At 45.0% G+C, this 12,146-nt stretch overlaps 1 protein-coding gene across 1 annotated transcript in view; it reads right to left on the reverse strand.

Annotated features, from left to right (window-relative positions):
• Nucleotides 1-12,146, reverse strand: part of LOC126210293 (uncharacterized) — a 160,609-nt gene that overhangs the window by 98,714 nt on the left and 49,749 nt on the right. The window contains exon 2 of the mRNA XM_049939486.1: nt 1,403-1,579. Within this exon, the coding sequence (XP_049795443.1) occupies nt 1,403-1,579 (177 nt within the window). The remainder of the gene's footprint in view (nt 1-1,402; nt 1,580-12,146) is intronic.

The raw sequence follows: 12,146 nt of genomic DNA on the forward strand, positions 1-12,146 counted from the left end.
CTAGCTGCAAATTGAGAGATCTGGTTAGTTGCTGGTGAGCGTATTCTCAATATGACATTTCCCTGAGTTTGGGGCTTTGCAATGGCTGACTGAAAGATCAACTTGTGCACACAAAGTTTCATTTAAAACTTGGGGAAAACAGCTGCTGAAACACACCAAATTTTGAAGCAAGCTTTTGGAGACAGCACTGACTTACAACTTGTATATAACCATTTCAAAAATCAGCAGACATAAAGTGATGACAACAACTGCTCCTGTCAGTGGTCACACCAGAAAATATTCAGAAACTGAGGGATCTGATTCACAGACCATCTGAGACTTCTACACCACCTCGGGAATAAGTTGCGGTACAAGTGAATGTAGTCGGTCAGAAGTATTGAAAATGAGGACTGTAACAAAGCTTGTAACCTGACAATTCCAATATGATCAGAAATGATATCAAGTGGAAGACTTAACCAATTGCTTCAGGATGATCTAAACAATTTTGAAAAGTTGTCACTGGTAATAACATTTGGGTTTACAGCTATGACTCTGAAACCATAATGGAAAATCTGGGATGGAATAACAATAATTTGAATCAGGATAGATTGCTGTTCAGCACATACAGGAAGAGCTGAGTATCATAAAGGCATGTGTAAAAGTTAATTAATCTATTGGAGAAAGTCCTTCTTCACACACACACACACACACACACACACACACACACACACACACACACACACACAAGGTATTGCCTCCAGGTGCTCAGTTCCAAAACTGTAGTGAGCAATCAGCTCAGATGGGGTGGGGTGGGTAGTGCAGATGCAGGAGAGATGTGGGATGGGGAAGTGAAGGGAAAGTTGGGTAGGTGTTCGGGGAAGATGCTGTATCGGGAGAATGCAGGGACATGGGATGTGGCAGGGACAAGACAAGAGGCTGCACTGTGGGGGAAGAAGGGGAGGGGGAGAGAGGAAAGAAGAAGAGATGGGCTATGCAGGAGAAGTGGAGGGGTAGAAGGCATGTGTGAGGCTGGAATGGGAAGTGGAAAGGACCCAGAGACTGGTGCAAGAGAATAATGAAGGTAACCTTCTACAGTCCCTGCTCGCCAAATTCCTCCATGCACTTCTCTGCTCCCACTCCAGTCTCACACATACCTATTTTTCCCTCTCTCTCCTCTCCCTCCCCCACTCACCTGCATAGCTCAAAAGCCAATCAAGTTTCTGTGGTGTTATGTGTTTTACGTGTTTCTGTGCACTGTGCCTCAATTAGCTACAGCTGAGTGGTTGCCTTTCTTCGTGTTTGTTTATAGTTTATCTCTTAATTATTTTCACTTTCCTTGAAAAAGAAAGGTATCTCTATTCACAGTCAAGGAGTTTCTGGAACAGAGACTGATCATTTTAAGAAGCACAGCAGTGAGAAATACCTGGTAAGTTGATGCAGAGCTGGTCACAAGCCGCTCCAATAGCACACTCGTCAATGTCGAAACAGTCACTGCCGATCTGCTGGTAACCGGGTCGGCAGAGGCACGTGAAGGACCCAAGGGTGTTGAGGCAGATACCATTCTGGCAGACAGAGTCTTTGACCAGACACTCATCCACATCTGAAACACTCAACACGATGTTATCCGAAATTAACTTTAGCATCGAAAATACTGAAGAATGATCTCACTTATATACGTATGGAAAATCCAGAATGGAATATAAAATACAAACATAAAAAAGTTTTTCATCACCTCAGTTCCGAGAGTTCCAGAATCTATACAGAAAATTGGAATAGAGATCAACATAAACACCACTCCCGCCTTTTTTTTTTGGTCATGAAAACCATACATTGCATGTTGTACCACCATGCAGCGAGACCCTCAGAGATGGTGGTCCAGATTGCTGTACACACCGGTACCTCTAATACCCACTAGTAGGTCCTCTTGCTCTGATGCATGCCTGTATTCGTCGTGGCATACTATCCACAAGTTCATCAAGGCACTGTTGGTCCAGGTTGTCCCACTCCTAAACAGTGATTCAGCATAGATTCATCAGAGTGGTCGGTGGGTCATGTCGTCCATAAACAGTCCTTTTCAATCTACCCCAGGCATGTTCAATAAGGTTCATATACGAAGAACATGCTGGCCACTCTAGTCGTGCGATGTCGTTATCCTGAAGGAAGTCATTCACAAGATGTGCACGATGGGGGTGCAAATTGTTGTCCGTGAAGATGAATGCCTTGCCAATATGCTGCTGATACGATTGCACTATCAGTTGGAGGATGGCATTCACGTATCGTACAGTGGTTACGGTGCCTTCCGTGACCACCAGTGGCGTACGTTGGCCCCAATAATGCCACCCCAAAACAGCAGGGAACCTCCACCTTGCTGCACTCACCAGACAGTGTGTCTAAGGCATTCAGCCTGACCAGGTTGCCTCCAAACATGTATGACGATTGTCTCATTGAAGGCATATGCGGTACTCATCGGTGAAGAGAACGTGATGCCAATCCTGAGCAGTCCATTTGGCACGTTGTTGGAGCTATCTGTACCTCGCTGCATGGTGTCACGGTTGCAAAGATGGACTTTGCCATGGACGTCGAGAGTGAAGTTGCGCATCGTGCAGCCTATTGGGCACGATGTCCTGCAGCTGCACGAAAAGCATTATTCAACATGGTGGTGTTGCTGTCAGGGTTCCTCCAAGCCATAATCTGTAGGTAGCATTCATCCACTGCAGTAGAATACCTCGGGCAGCCTGAGCGAGGCCTGTCATTGACAGTTCCTGTCTCTCTGTATCTCCTCCGTGTCCGAACAACATCGCTTTGATTCACTCCGGGGTGCCTGGACACCTCCATTGTTGAGAGCCCTTCCTGGCACAAAGTAACAATGCGGATGTGATTGAACTGTGGTGTTGACCGTCTAGGCATGGTCGAACTACAGACAACAAAAGCCGCATGTCTCCTTCCTGGTGGAATGACTGGAAGTGATTGGCTGTCGGACCCCCTCCGTCTAATAGGCTCTGCTCATGCATGGTTCTTTACATCTTTGGACAGATTTAGTGACATCTGGGAAATGGCCAATTGGCAGAAAGGTTGGATCATAAAAACACTTTTCATGGAGCTGCTCATAATTAGCAAAACCATGGCATCAGTAGGTGGCCTTCGGGGATTCGAGAATTGAGTTGGGAGCCATGTCAGATTGAGAAGATATTTTAAGTTTAACAGGTGTTTGAAGCCAGAAGTGAGTGTCTGATAAAGTTATTCTGCTGGTATGGAAGGCAACAGGAATCTGAAAGTATATTCTCATGCACATACACACATCAAAAAATGTTTTGCGTCACCCCAGTACCCAGGATTATGGCTTGGAGGAACCCTAACAGCAACTCCACCATGTTGAATAATGCATGTACGCAGCCACAGGACTTCATGTTATGACTCAAACTGTATGCAATAGGCTGCATGATGTGCAACTACACTCCCGACGTCCATAGCGAGGTTCATCTTTGCAACCATGACACCATGCAGCATGGAACAGATGAGCCCAACAACATGCCAAATGGACCGCTCACGGTTGGCATCATGTTCTCTTCAATGATGAGTGTTGCATATGCCTTCAACCAGACAATTGTTGGAGATGTGTTTGAAGGTAACCCGGTCAGGCTGAACATGTTAGGCACACTGTCTGGAGAGTGCAGCAAGGTGTAGGTTCCCTGCTGTTTTGGGGTGGCACTATGTGGTGCCAATGTGTGCCACTGGTGGTCATGGAAGGTGCTGACAGCTGTACAATATGTGCAACCATATCAGCAGCATATTGGCGAGGCATTCATCTTCATGGACGACAATTTGCACCCCCATCATGCACATGTTGTGAATGACTTCCCTCAAGATAATGACTTTGCTTGGCTAGAGTGTCCAGCATGTTCTCCAGACACAAACCCTATCAAACAAGCCTGGGATAGACTGAAAGGGTTGTTTATGAATGACGTGACCCACCAACCACTGAGGGATCTATGCTGAAGTGCTGTTGAGGAGTGGGACAATCTGAACCAACAGTGCCTTGATCAACTTGTGGATAGTATGTCACAACAAATACAGGCATGCATGAACGCAAGAGGACATGTTTCTGGGTATTAGAGGTAGTGGTGTGTACCACAATCTGGACCCCCATCTCTGAAGATCTCGCTATATGGTGGTACAACATGCAATTTGTGGTTTTCATGAGCAATAATAAGGGTGGAAATGATGTTTATGTTGATCTCTATTCCAATTTTCTGTACATGTTCTGGAACTCTCAGAACTGAAGTGATGGAAAACTTTTTTTGATGTGTGTATGTGGAACTTACCTAATTCAAAGTCTGGTGTTGTGAATGAGTGTTAAGTTAGGGAGAAACCTCATATCAGAATGTGGAGCCACTGGCCAACTGGAGGTGGTGTTTGATAAAAGTGGTGGATTTTGCAAGGATAATCAAATCTATTTGGGCCTATAACTTACATTTGTTTGGTGTATTTTGCATGATTTATTTCCCTTTTGACTTTGAGTGTTTTGTGGGGCACATTTTCCAGTCTAGTGGTCAGATCTGGTAGTCTGAAAGTTGTTGGATTGCTTCAGGGTATTTATTATTGATGAAGGTCTTGTGCCATTTTTGGGTATGTCTCACAGGTCAAAGCAAAGCTGGAAACTCATTTAATATCACAGTAATTCAGATGATTAGTCTGAATCCACTAATACATGTATCAGAGTAAATATGTAGAGCAATATTTCATGTAGTGTGTCTTATGCATTGGACATAACTAAGAGAGTGTGAGATCTGTCTGTGTCCAAAACTCGGACTTAATGTGAGGGCACAGGATCTGAGAGTTTGAGACGGAAGGAACATTTCACCTTACATTCAGTTGAGTTCAGAGTACTCAAATTCCTTTGTCATCCTCATCTAATATAATCAGTAATATATTTTTTTTAATAGAAGGCTGTAGATTGCTGTGTTATAAAGGTCAAATTACATGTTTGTATTGGTAGCAATGTCAAAAACAGTATCATATCATTTCATAGTATAGACATGTGTTGTATGTCAAAGTGCTAATGTTTTTCCAAGGAAAAGTGATGAATAGATTGGTAAATCTCTCGAAAAGTAAAGTATGACATCAAAACAAAGTGTTTTTAAGAAATGTGGATTTCATGGTAATAAATTTTCGAATAAAGGGAAACACTGCGTTCAACATGTAGTGTGCGTTACACTAAGTTCTTAGATGATGGAGACTCAACAGCATATAACAGTGTAGTAGCTGCCCAGCCTTATGGTGAGAAGATTATCACAAATCTGGAATGTGATGGTCACGTCCAAGAGAGGATGGGCACCAGGTTGAGGAAGTTGAAAGAAAGCTTGAGAGACAAGAAATTTTCTGATGGTAAAACTGTGGTGTCACCGCCAGACACCACACTTGCTAGGTGGTAGCCTTTAAATTGGCCGCGGTCCGTTAGTATACGTCGGACCCGCGTGTTGCCACTATCAGTGATTGCAGACCGAGCGCCGCCACACGGCAGGTCTAGAGAGACTTCCTAGCACTCGCCCCAGTTGTACAACCGACTTTGCTATCGATGGTTCACTGACAAAATACGCTCTCATTTGCCAAGACGATAGTTAGCATAGCCTTCAGCTACGTCATTTGCTACGACCTAGCAAGGCGCCATTACCAGTTACTATTGATGGTGTAAAACATGTACCATCAAGAGCGATGTTCACCATTTATGGATTAAAGTTAAGTATTCCACAGCTATGTCCTTTTTTTGCTAGTCTCATTTCCTTGACCTGTTCCAGACCTCACGCCAGCCTGCTTGATCTAAAACGCGTGCCTTTCGGCTTCCTTTCATAGTGGGTTGGCTGTCTTGCCAATCCACAACATTTGGCGACGAGGCCACACCGCGTTCGTAATTATACTGCCCTGATTTACTTGTGTAATGGCTTCACCACAATCTCCAGATGTACTGTCCGAATTTTATCGCTTACAGAATCAGCAGACGCAGGCCTTACTGGATGCCCTTGGACAGCTCGTCCAGGGTCAACGTGGAATGCAAAACGATGCGGCAGTCGCTTCACCGTTCATGCAGCCACAACACGCAGTTGCACCAACTTTTCGTCCTTTTGATGCTGCACTGGAAAGCTGGACGGAGTGGTCACGCCAATTTGGATTCCATCTCGCTGCCTACAGAATTCAAGGTAACGAGCGGCAGCCTTTCTTATTATCTTCCGTCGGAGTGACCACGTACCGTATGACAGTCAAATTATTTCCCCGACGCGACGTAGCAACTCTGTCCTACAACGAAATTTTGTCTGCATTAGATGCATATTTCAAAGAATCAGTCAATGTAGTTGCCAAACGGTATACCTTCTTTCGTACAAAACGTACGGCAGGTCAGACTAATAGGGAGTGGGTTGCAACCTTGCAAGGCCTTACTGGGGATTGTGCTTTTGAGTGTCAATGTGGATTCCCTTATTCAGATACTATGGTACGTGATGCAATTGCACAGAACATTTCTGATGTTCGTATACGGGAACAGATTTTGAAACTAGTCAGTCCCTCCCTTAAACAAGTGATGGATATATTGGATCGGCAGGACACACTTGACTTTGCTCAGGAATCATTTGAAACGTCACCACCCGTGTGTCAGGTTAACCGGCCCGCTGGCAGAGCTGCACAGAACAGTAAACAGTCCTCGTGCCTGACCGCGCCAAAGCCGCCTGGCTCTCAGCCACGTGTACCGCGCCGGCAAGCAAATGCAGTGAAATTATCCCCACTGTGCTACTAGACATTCGCATGAGAATTGCCCGTCACGCCAAGCTATTTGCTTTTTCTGTAATAACAAAGGACATGTTCAAAGTGTTTGCCAGAAAAAGCTCCGATCGACCAACCATTCCAGGCCCTTTGCTTCGCGCCGGAATCGGAATCGAACCAAGGATTCTCAGGCTCGCGACACTTCGCCCGTGGAAATTCATATAGTTCATGCCACTCCTCCCAGTGCCACTCTCTCTAACAGTGACTGTGTTCATCCCACAAATAGTGTGCATTGACATTGCCGGCACTCCCGTCAAGTCGCAAGTGCTGTTGTACTAGTGTCAGTTCACGTTGCACGAGACAGTCGCTCTTGTCGTCAGCAGGACAATAAACTTTTTGTAGATTTGGACATTAACGGCAAAGTGATACCTTTCCAGCTCGATACCGGAGCTGCAGTTTCACTGATCAATCAAGACACGTACAAACAGCTGGGCACATCTCCGTTGCGTGCCTCGTACAGTGCAGAAATTCATTCGCTGGCCTATTTTCCTCTCGCAGTACCACTACGATATCTTGTATCAGTCCATTGCTAAGCACGGAAACGCCGATGCATTGTCCTGTTTGCCTGTTGCTGAGGATAGAACATTCGATTCCTCCGAACTTGCTTGAATGTTCATTGATTCGGCAACCGATGACGTGGTCGAATCGTTTCTGATTGAATTTCGTCGTGTAGCTACAGCCACAGCTGCCGACCCTGTCCTTGCTACCGTTCTGCGTTTCGTTGCTACGCAATGGCCCTTGTCAAAGTCACGGATCAGGGATCCGTTGGTTCGCCGATTTTTTGCTCACAAGGAGAGACTTTTTGTACGACGTGGTGTTTTGCTGTTGCGTTCTGATAATGATCAGTCCAGGGTCGTGGTCCCACGTTCGTTACAGTCCTCTGTCTTACAGCTTCTCCACCATGGACATTGGGGTATAGTGAGAACGAAACAACTTGCTCGTCAGCACTGTACTTGGTTCGGAATCGATGCCGTGATTACGAATATGTGCTCTTCTTGCATGGAGTGTGCCGAACAACAATCAGCACCACCACGGAAATTCTTTGCATGGCCGAAAGCCACTTTCCCTTGGCAACTCTTACACATCGATTTTGCTGGTCCATTCTGGAATGCTCGATGGTTGGTTGTGGTAGAGTCATTCAGTAATTTTCCTTTTGTTGTCCGGATGTCTTCCATGACGTCATCTGCCATCATCCAAGCATTATCCGCTATCTTTAGCATTGTAGGTCTTCCACAGACTATTGTTTCCGACAATGGCCCACAATTCATGTCCGCAGAATTTGTCCTCCTGCAAGGCCAATGGTGTTCAACATCTAACGTCCGCGCCGTTTTCGCCACAGTCAAATGGTGCCGCTGAACGATTGGTCAGGACTTTCAAGTCACAGATGTTGAAGCTGAAAGAGTCGCATTCTCGGAAGGACGCGTTATTGCTCTTTTTGTCCTCGTATTGCTCTCAGCCTCGAGATGGTCGCTCGCCGGCTGAGTTGCTTCACGGTCGCCCTCATCAAACCTTGATGTCTTTGCTACATCCGCCGCATCAGGTTCCTGTGCAGTGGCAGACACCTGCTTTTGCCCCAGGCGACGTTGTCTACTACCGCAACTATCGAGGTTCACGGCGTTGGCTCGAAGGGCGCATTCTTCATTGCCTCGGCCACGCTATGTATCTGGTTTTGGGGGCCTCTGGTGAGGTGCGTCGGCATCTCAATCAGCTGCGCCTCTGTCGTTGCACGGGATCTGCCACTCCCCATCTGCTTTCAGCGACAGTGCCGTCCAGTCAGCACCCTGGGGACCTATCTACTGGCTCGCCTCAGCCCCAGGTGTTACCGACGCTGCCTTCCCTTTTGCCCCATGGTGACGCGCCGCCACCGACTGTTCTCCCGCTGGCGACGCCCGCCGTGGACGCGTCGCTGCAACCGCCGGGCGCCTCGCTGGGTCACGGGCCGCCGATCGCTTCCCGTGACCAGTTGTCCTCCACCACGGAACTCTTGCCTGCTCCGGACCATATGTCATCTTCGTCCGTCGGGTGCCCCGGCCCGATGGAGGTCGACCCTTCGGCCCCTCCTGTATCTCTACGGGTGCATACACTGCATGTTGGCGTGCACCCTGGAGCAGGTTTCCAGGCGTTTCCTAGCTCCCATCGGTCCGAATGGCAGGGTGCGGGTGGCACAGCCTCTCCTGTTGTTAGGCTCCCCACCTCGTCGCATACGTCAACATGGGGTCCTCCCCACCGCGGGCGGAAGCCTTATGCCATAACCGTCCGCCAATTTGCGGGGGATGAATGTGGTGTCACCGCCAGACACCACACTTGCTAGGTGGTAGCCTTTAAATCGGCCACGGTCCGTTAGTATACGTCGGACCCGCGTGTTGCCACTATCAGTGATTGCAGACCGAGCACCGCCACACGGCAGGTCTAGAGAGTCTTCCTAGTGCTCGTCCCAATTGTACAGCCGACTTTGCTAGCGATGGTTCACTGACAAAATACGCTCTCATTTGCTGAGACGATAGTTAGCATAACCTTCAGCTACGTCATTTGCTACGACCTAGAAAGGCGCCATTACCAGCTACTATTGATGCTGTAAAACATGTACCATCACGAGCGATGTTCGCCATTTATGGATTAAAGTTAAGTATTCCACAGCTACGTCCTTTGTTTGCTAGTCTCATTTCCTTGATCTGTTCCAGACCTCACGCCAGCCTGCGTGAGCTAAAATGCGTGCCTTTTGGCTTCCTTTCATAGTGGGTTGGCTGTCTTGCCAATACACAACAAAAACCATAAGAGGCAGGCTGACAGACAAAATGATTGATGAACTACAGCAGTATTATGGGAAGGCTATTAAAATGAAGCAGGCAATATGGGGTACCTTCTTCCACAGACTGTCAACTGATGAAAAACTAGTACACCACCTTTGCCCTCCTGGTCCTGATTCACAGTGCAGTTACCGCAATGCACAGTACTCAAACAGTTCATACAGCCATAAACATTCCATTCCAGCAGCAGTTGTGGATATCATAAAACCCATTTACAGATCCTCAATTACTGAAGACGTGTCGTCACAGTCAGACTCAAAATCCCAATGAGTCGTTCAACAATCTTATATGGACTCACTTAAGAAAAAATGTTTTTGTTGGAATGAAGACACTAAAGTGGAGGGTTAGCAATGCTGTTATTGTTTTTAATGGTGGCAACATTGGTAAGGTGAAAGTGCTATGTCATATGGGAATTAATCCTGGAGAAAACTGCATCAGAGAACTTGAACAGGTGGATAAGGTTCGCATTGATAAAGCAGAGTATGCAGCACAGTTGGCCAGAAAGAAGAAAAAACCTGGAAAAAGATCAAGAGGATGAAACACAGCATGGTGCAGAGTGCTTCTGAGTAACTAAAAATAAAAAAAGTAAGCGTATATTAAGTGAGTTACAGTCTTTTGAAACTTTAGAAGCCATTCCTGAAAATTTACATTTTCTGTTGCATTTTTGCCTAAATCTTAGGAACCACTTTAAGTAGAGTATTCAGATTTTCAGGGAGTAATAACATACATACCCTGAGTCTACTGAACTAAAAGAAGAACACAACATTATGTATAACGGAAATTATTTAGGATAGCATACAAAAAAAGTACAAAAAAGTTTAAATGTGTAATTAAAAAATTGTATTTCCAAAAGCAGTGGGTGAAATACAATTATTGTAGTTCAGTAGACTCAGAACATACAGTTTAATGTCCTATAAAAGTTTCATGCCAATGGCTACAGTGGTTCCTGAAATACAGGGAAGCCAAGTCACTAAATTCAACTTTGTCAGGATAGGGTGTTCCAACTCCCCTTAAGTACCTCAAAATCAGGTGCATGGACCTTAATAAATTTGCAAAGAATACAACTGTATGAGCAAGCATACTGAATAAACAAAAATCAAATGTCACAGTTGAGCAGTTCCTTTTCCAATTTTCCATGGAATCTACAATACTTCCAGTCTCCTGAAACTTCCAGGTAGACTAAAACTGTGTGCCAGACCAAGACTTGAACTCAGGATCTTTGGCTTTCATGGGAAATTGGTAAAGCAACTGAGCTACTAGAGCAGGAGAACTTATGTGAAGTTTGGTGGGTAGTAAATGAGATACTGCCAGAAGTAGAGCTGCAAGGGCAGGTCATGAATGGTTTCACATTCGCACATGTTCCACTGCAGAGTGAAAATTCTTTCTGGATCCTGTCTCCTGCTGCACACCTCTTTGCAGATGCACACATGCCATATGGGTCTCTAAAAGAAGATTTTGTCTGAAGGTTCTATTAATGATCGTCTATTTTTACATGCCTATACCTATCGGCAGCTCAATATCTCTTCTACTGAATAAGTGACAATGTATCTTTATCTTTATGAAAAATGACATCCGATTATCAACACTTGATACAAATCATAAAAAATGCTGTTGAATGACTCAGTTTGGTAAGTTGCAGATTGTCTACACTGTTATAACTGAACCTTAAAAACATTTCAACCAGTCTCTACAACTATGTACTTCTTACTGTGAGCCCAATATGAATAAAGATTGTTCTCTGCCATCATACTCTCTGGTTACTTGCCAAGAGGGATAATACAACATTTCGTGTGTTGAATATTTGTCACTGAACTTGTATTTATATCCAGATATTTAAAGATGGAATCTTGTGACTTCAGAATTAACTAACATTCAAGAGAAAGGTAATAAATACAGCTGGTTATCTCTAGAAATGAAAAGGGAATAAACTGTATCTATTTTTCACCATGAAAAGTTTATCAGCTGATGTCCCTATCTCTTATATCAGTATGGAAGCTCCAATGTTCAGGTGAATGCCCTTGCATTAAAAGTAAGCAGTAGGAGGAATGAATCAGTGTGAAGAGAAAACATATGGGTTCCTCTTGCACAGATATATGCACAGTGCATGTGCAAAGGGGCAGAGTGATGGCTGCTAAAATTCTGTCTTGTATGAGTTAGAAAAGTCAAACATTACCAGCACAATTTGTATTCAATGCTGTGATGTAACAGGTACACTGAGTGACAGGCACATTTTCTCTGATGTGTGGCCAGTATATTTAGAAGCTGTCCATTTAACAAGGACTGGAATGTACATACAACAGGGTGGAGTCCTTAAACACTTCTAATAACCAGTGGTAAGTCTAATTTTGTTATGCACAGAAAATAAATATCCATGGTATGGCTCAAGGCTGATTCTGCAAAGAAAAATAAATTATCAAGGCAGTTTGCCACACATGTTGTGCACGTAAAACTATAAATTGTAACAGTTAGCAATAGTGTAATTGGTTAAAAAGAACCTCCAATGGACCACTCAACTCCTTGGTGCAAAGGAAAGAAAAAAAAAGTATTCGT

The sequence above is a fragment of the Schistocerca nitens genome, chromosome 10 (assembly GCF_023898315.1).
Source record: "Schistocerca nitens isolate TAMUIC-IGC-003100 chromosome 10, iqSchNite1.1, whole genome shotgun sequence".
Lineage (NCBI taxonomy): Eukaryota > Metazoa > Arthropoda > Insecta > Orthoptera > Acrididae > Schistocerca > Schistocerca nitens.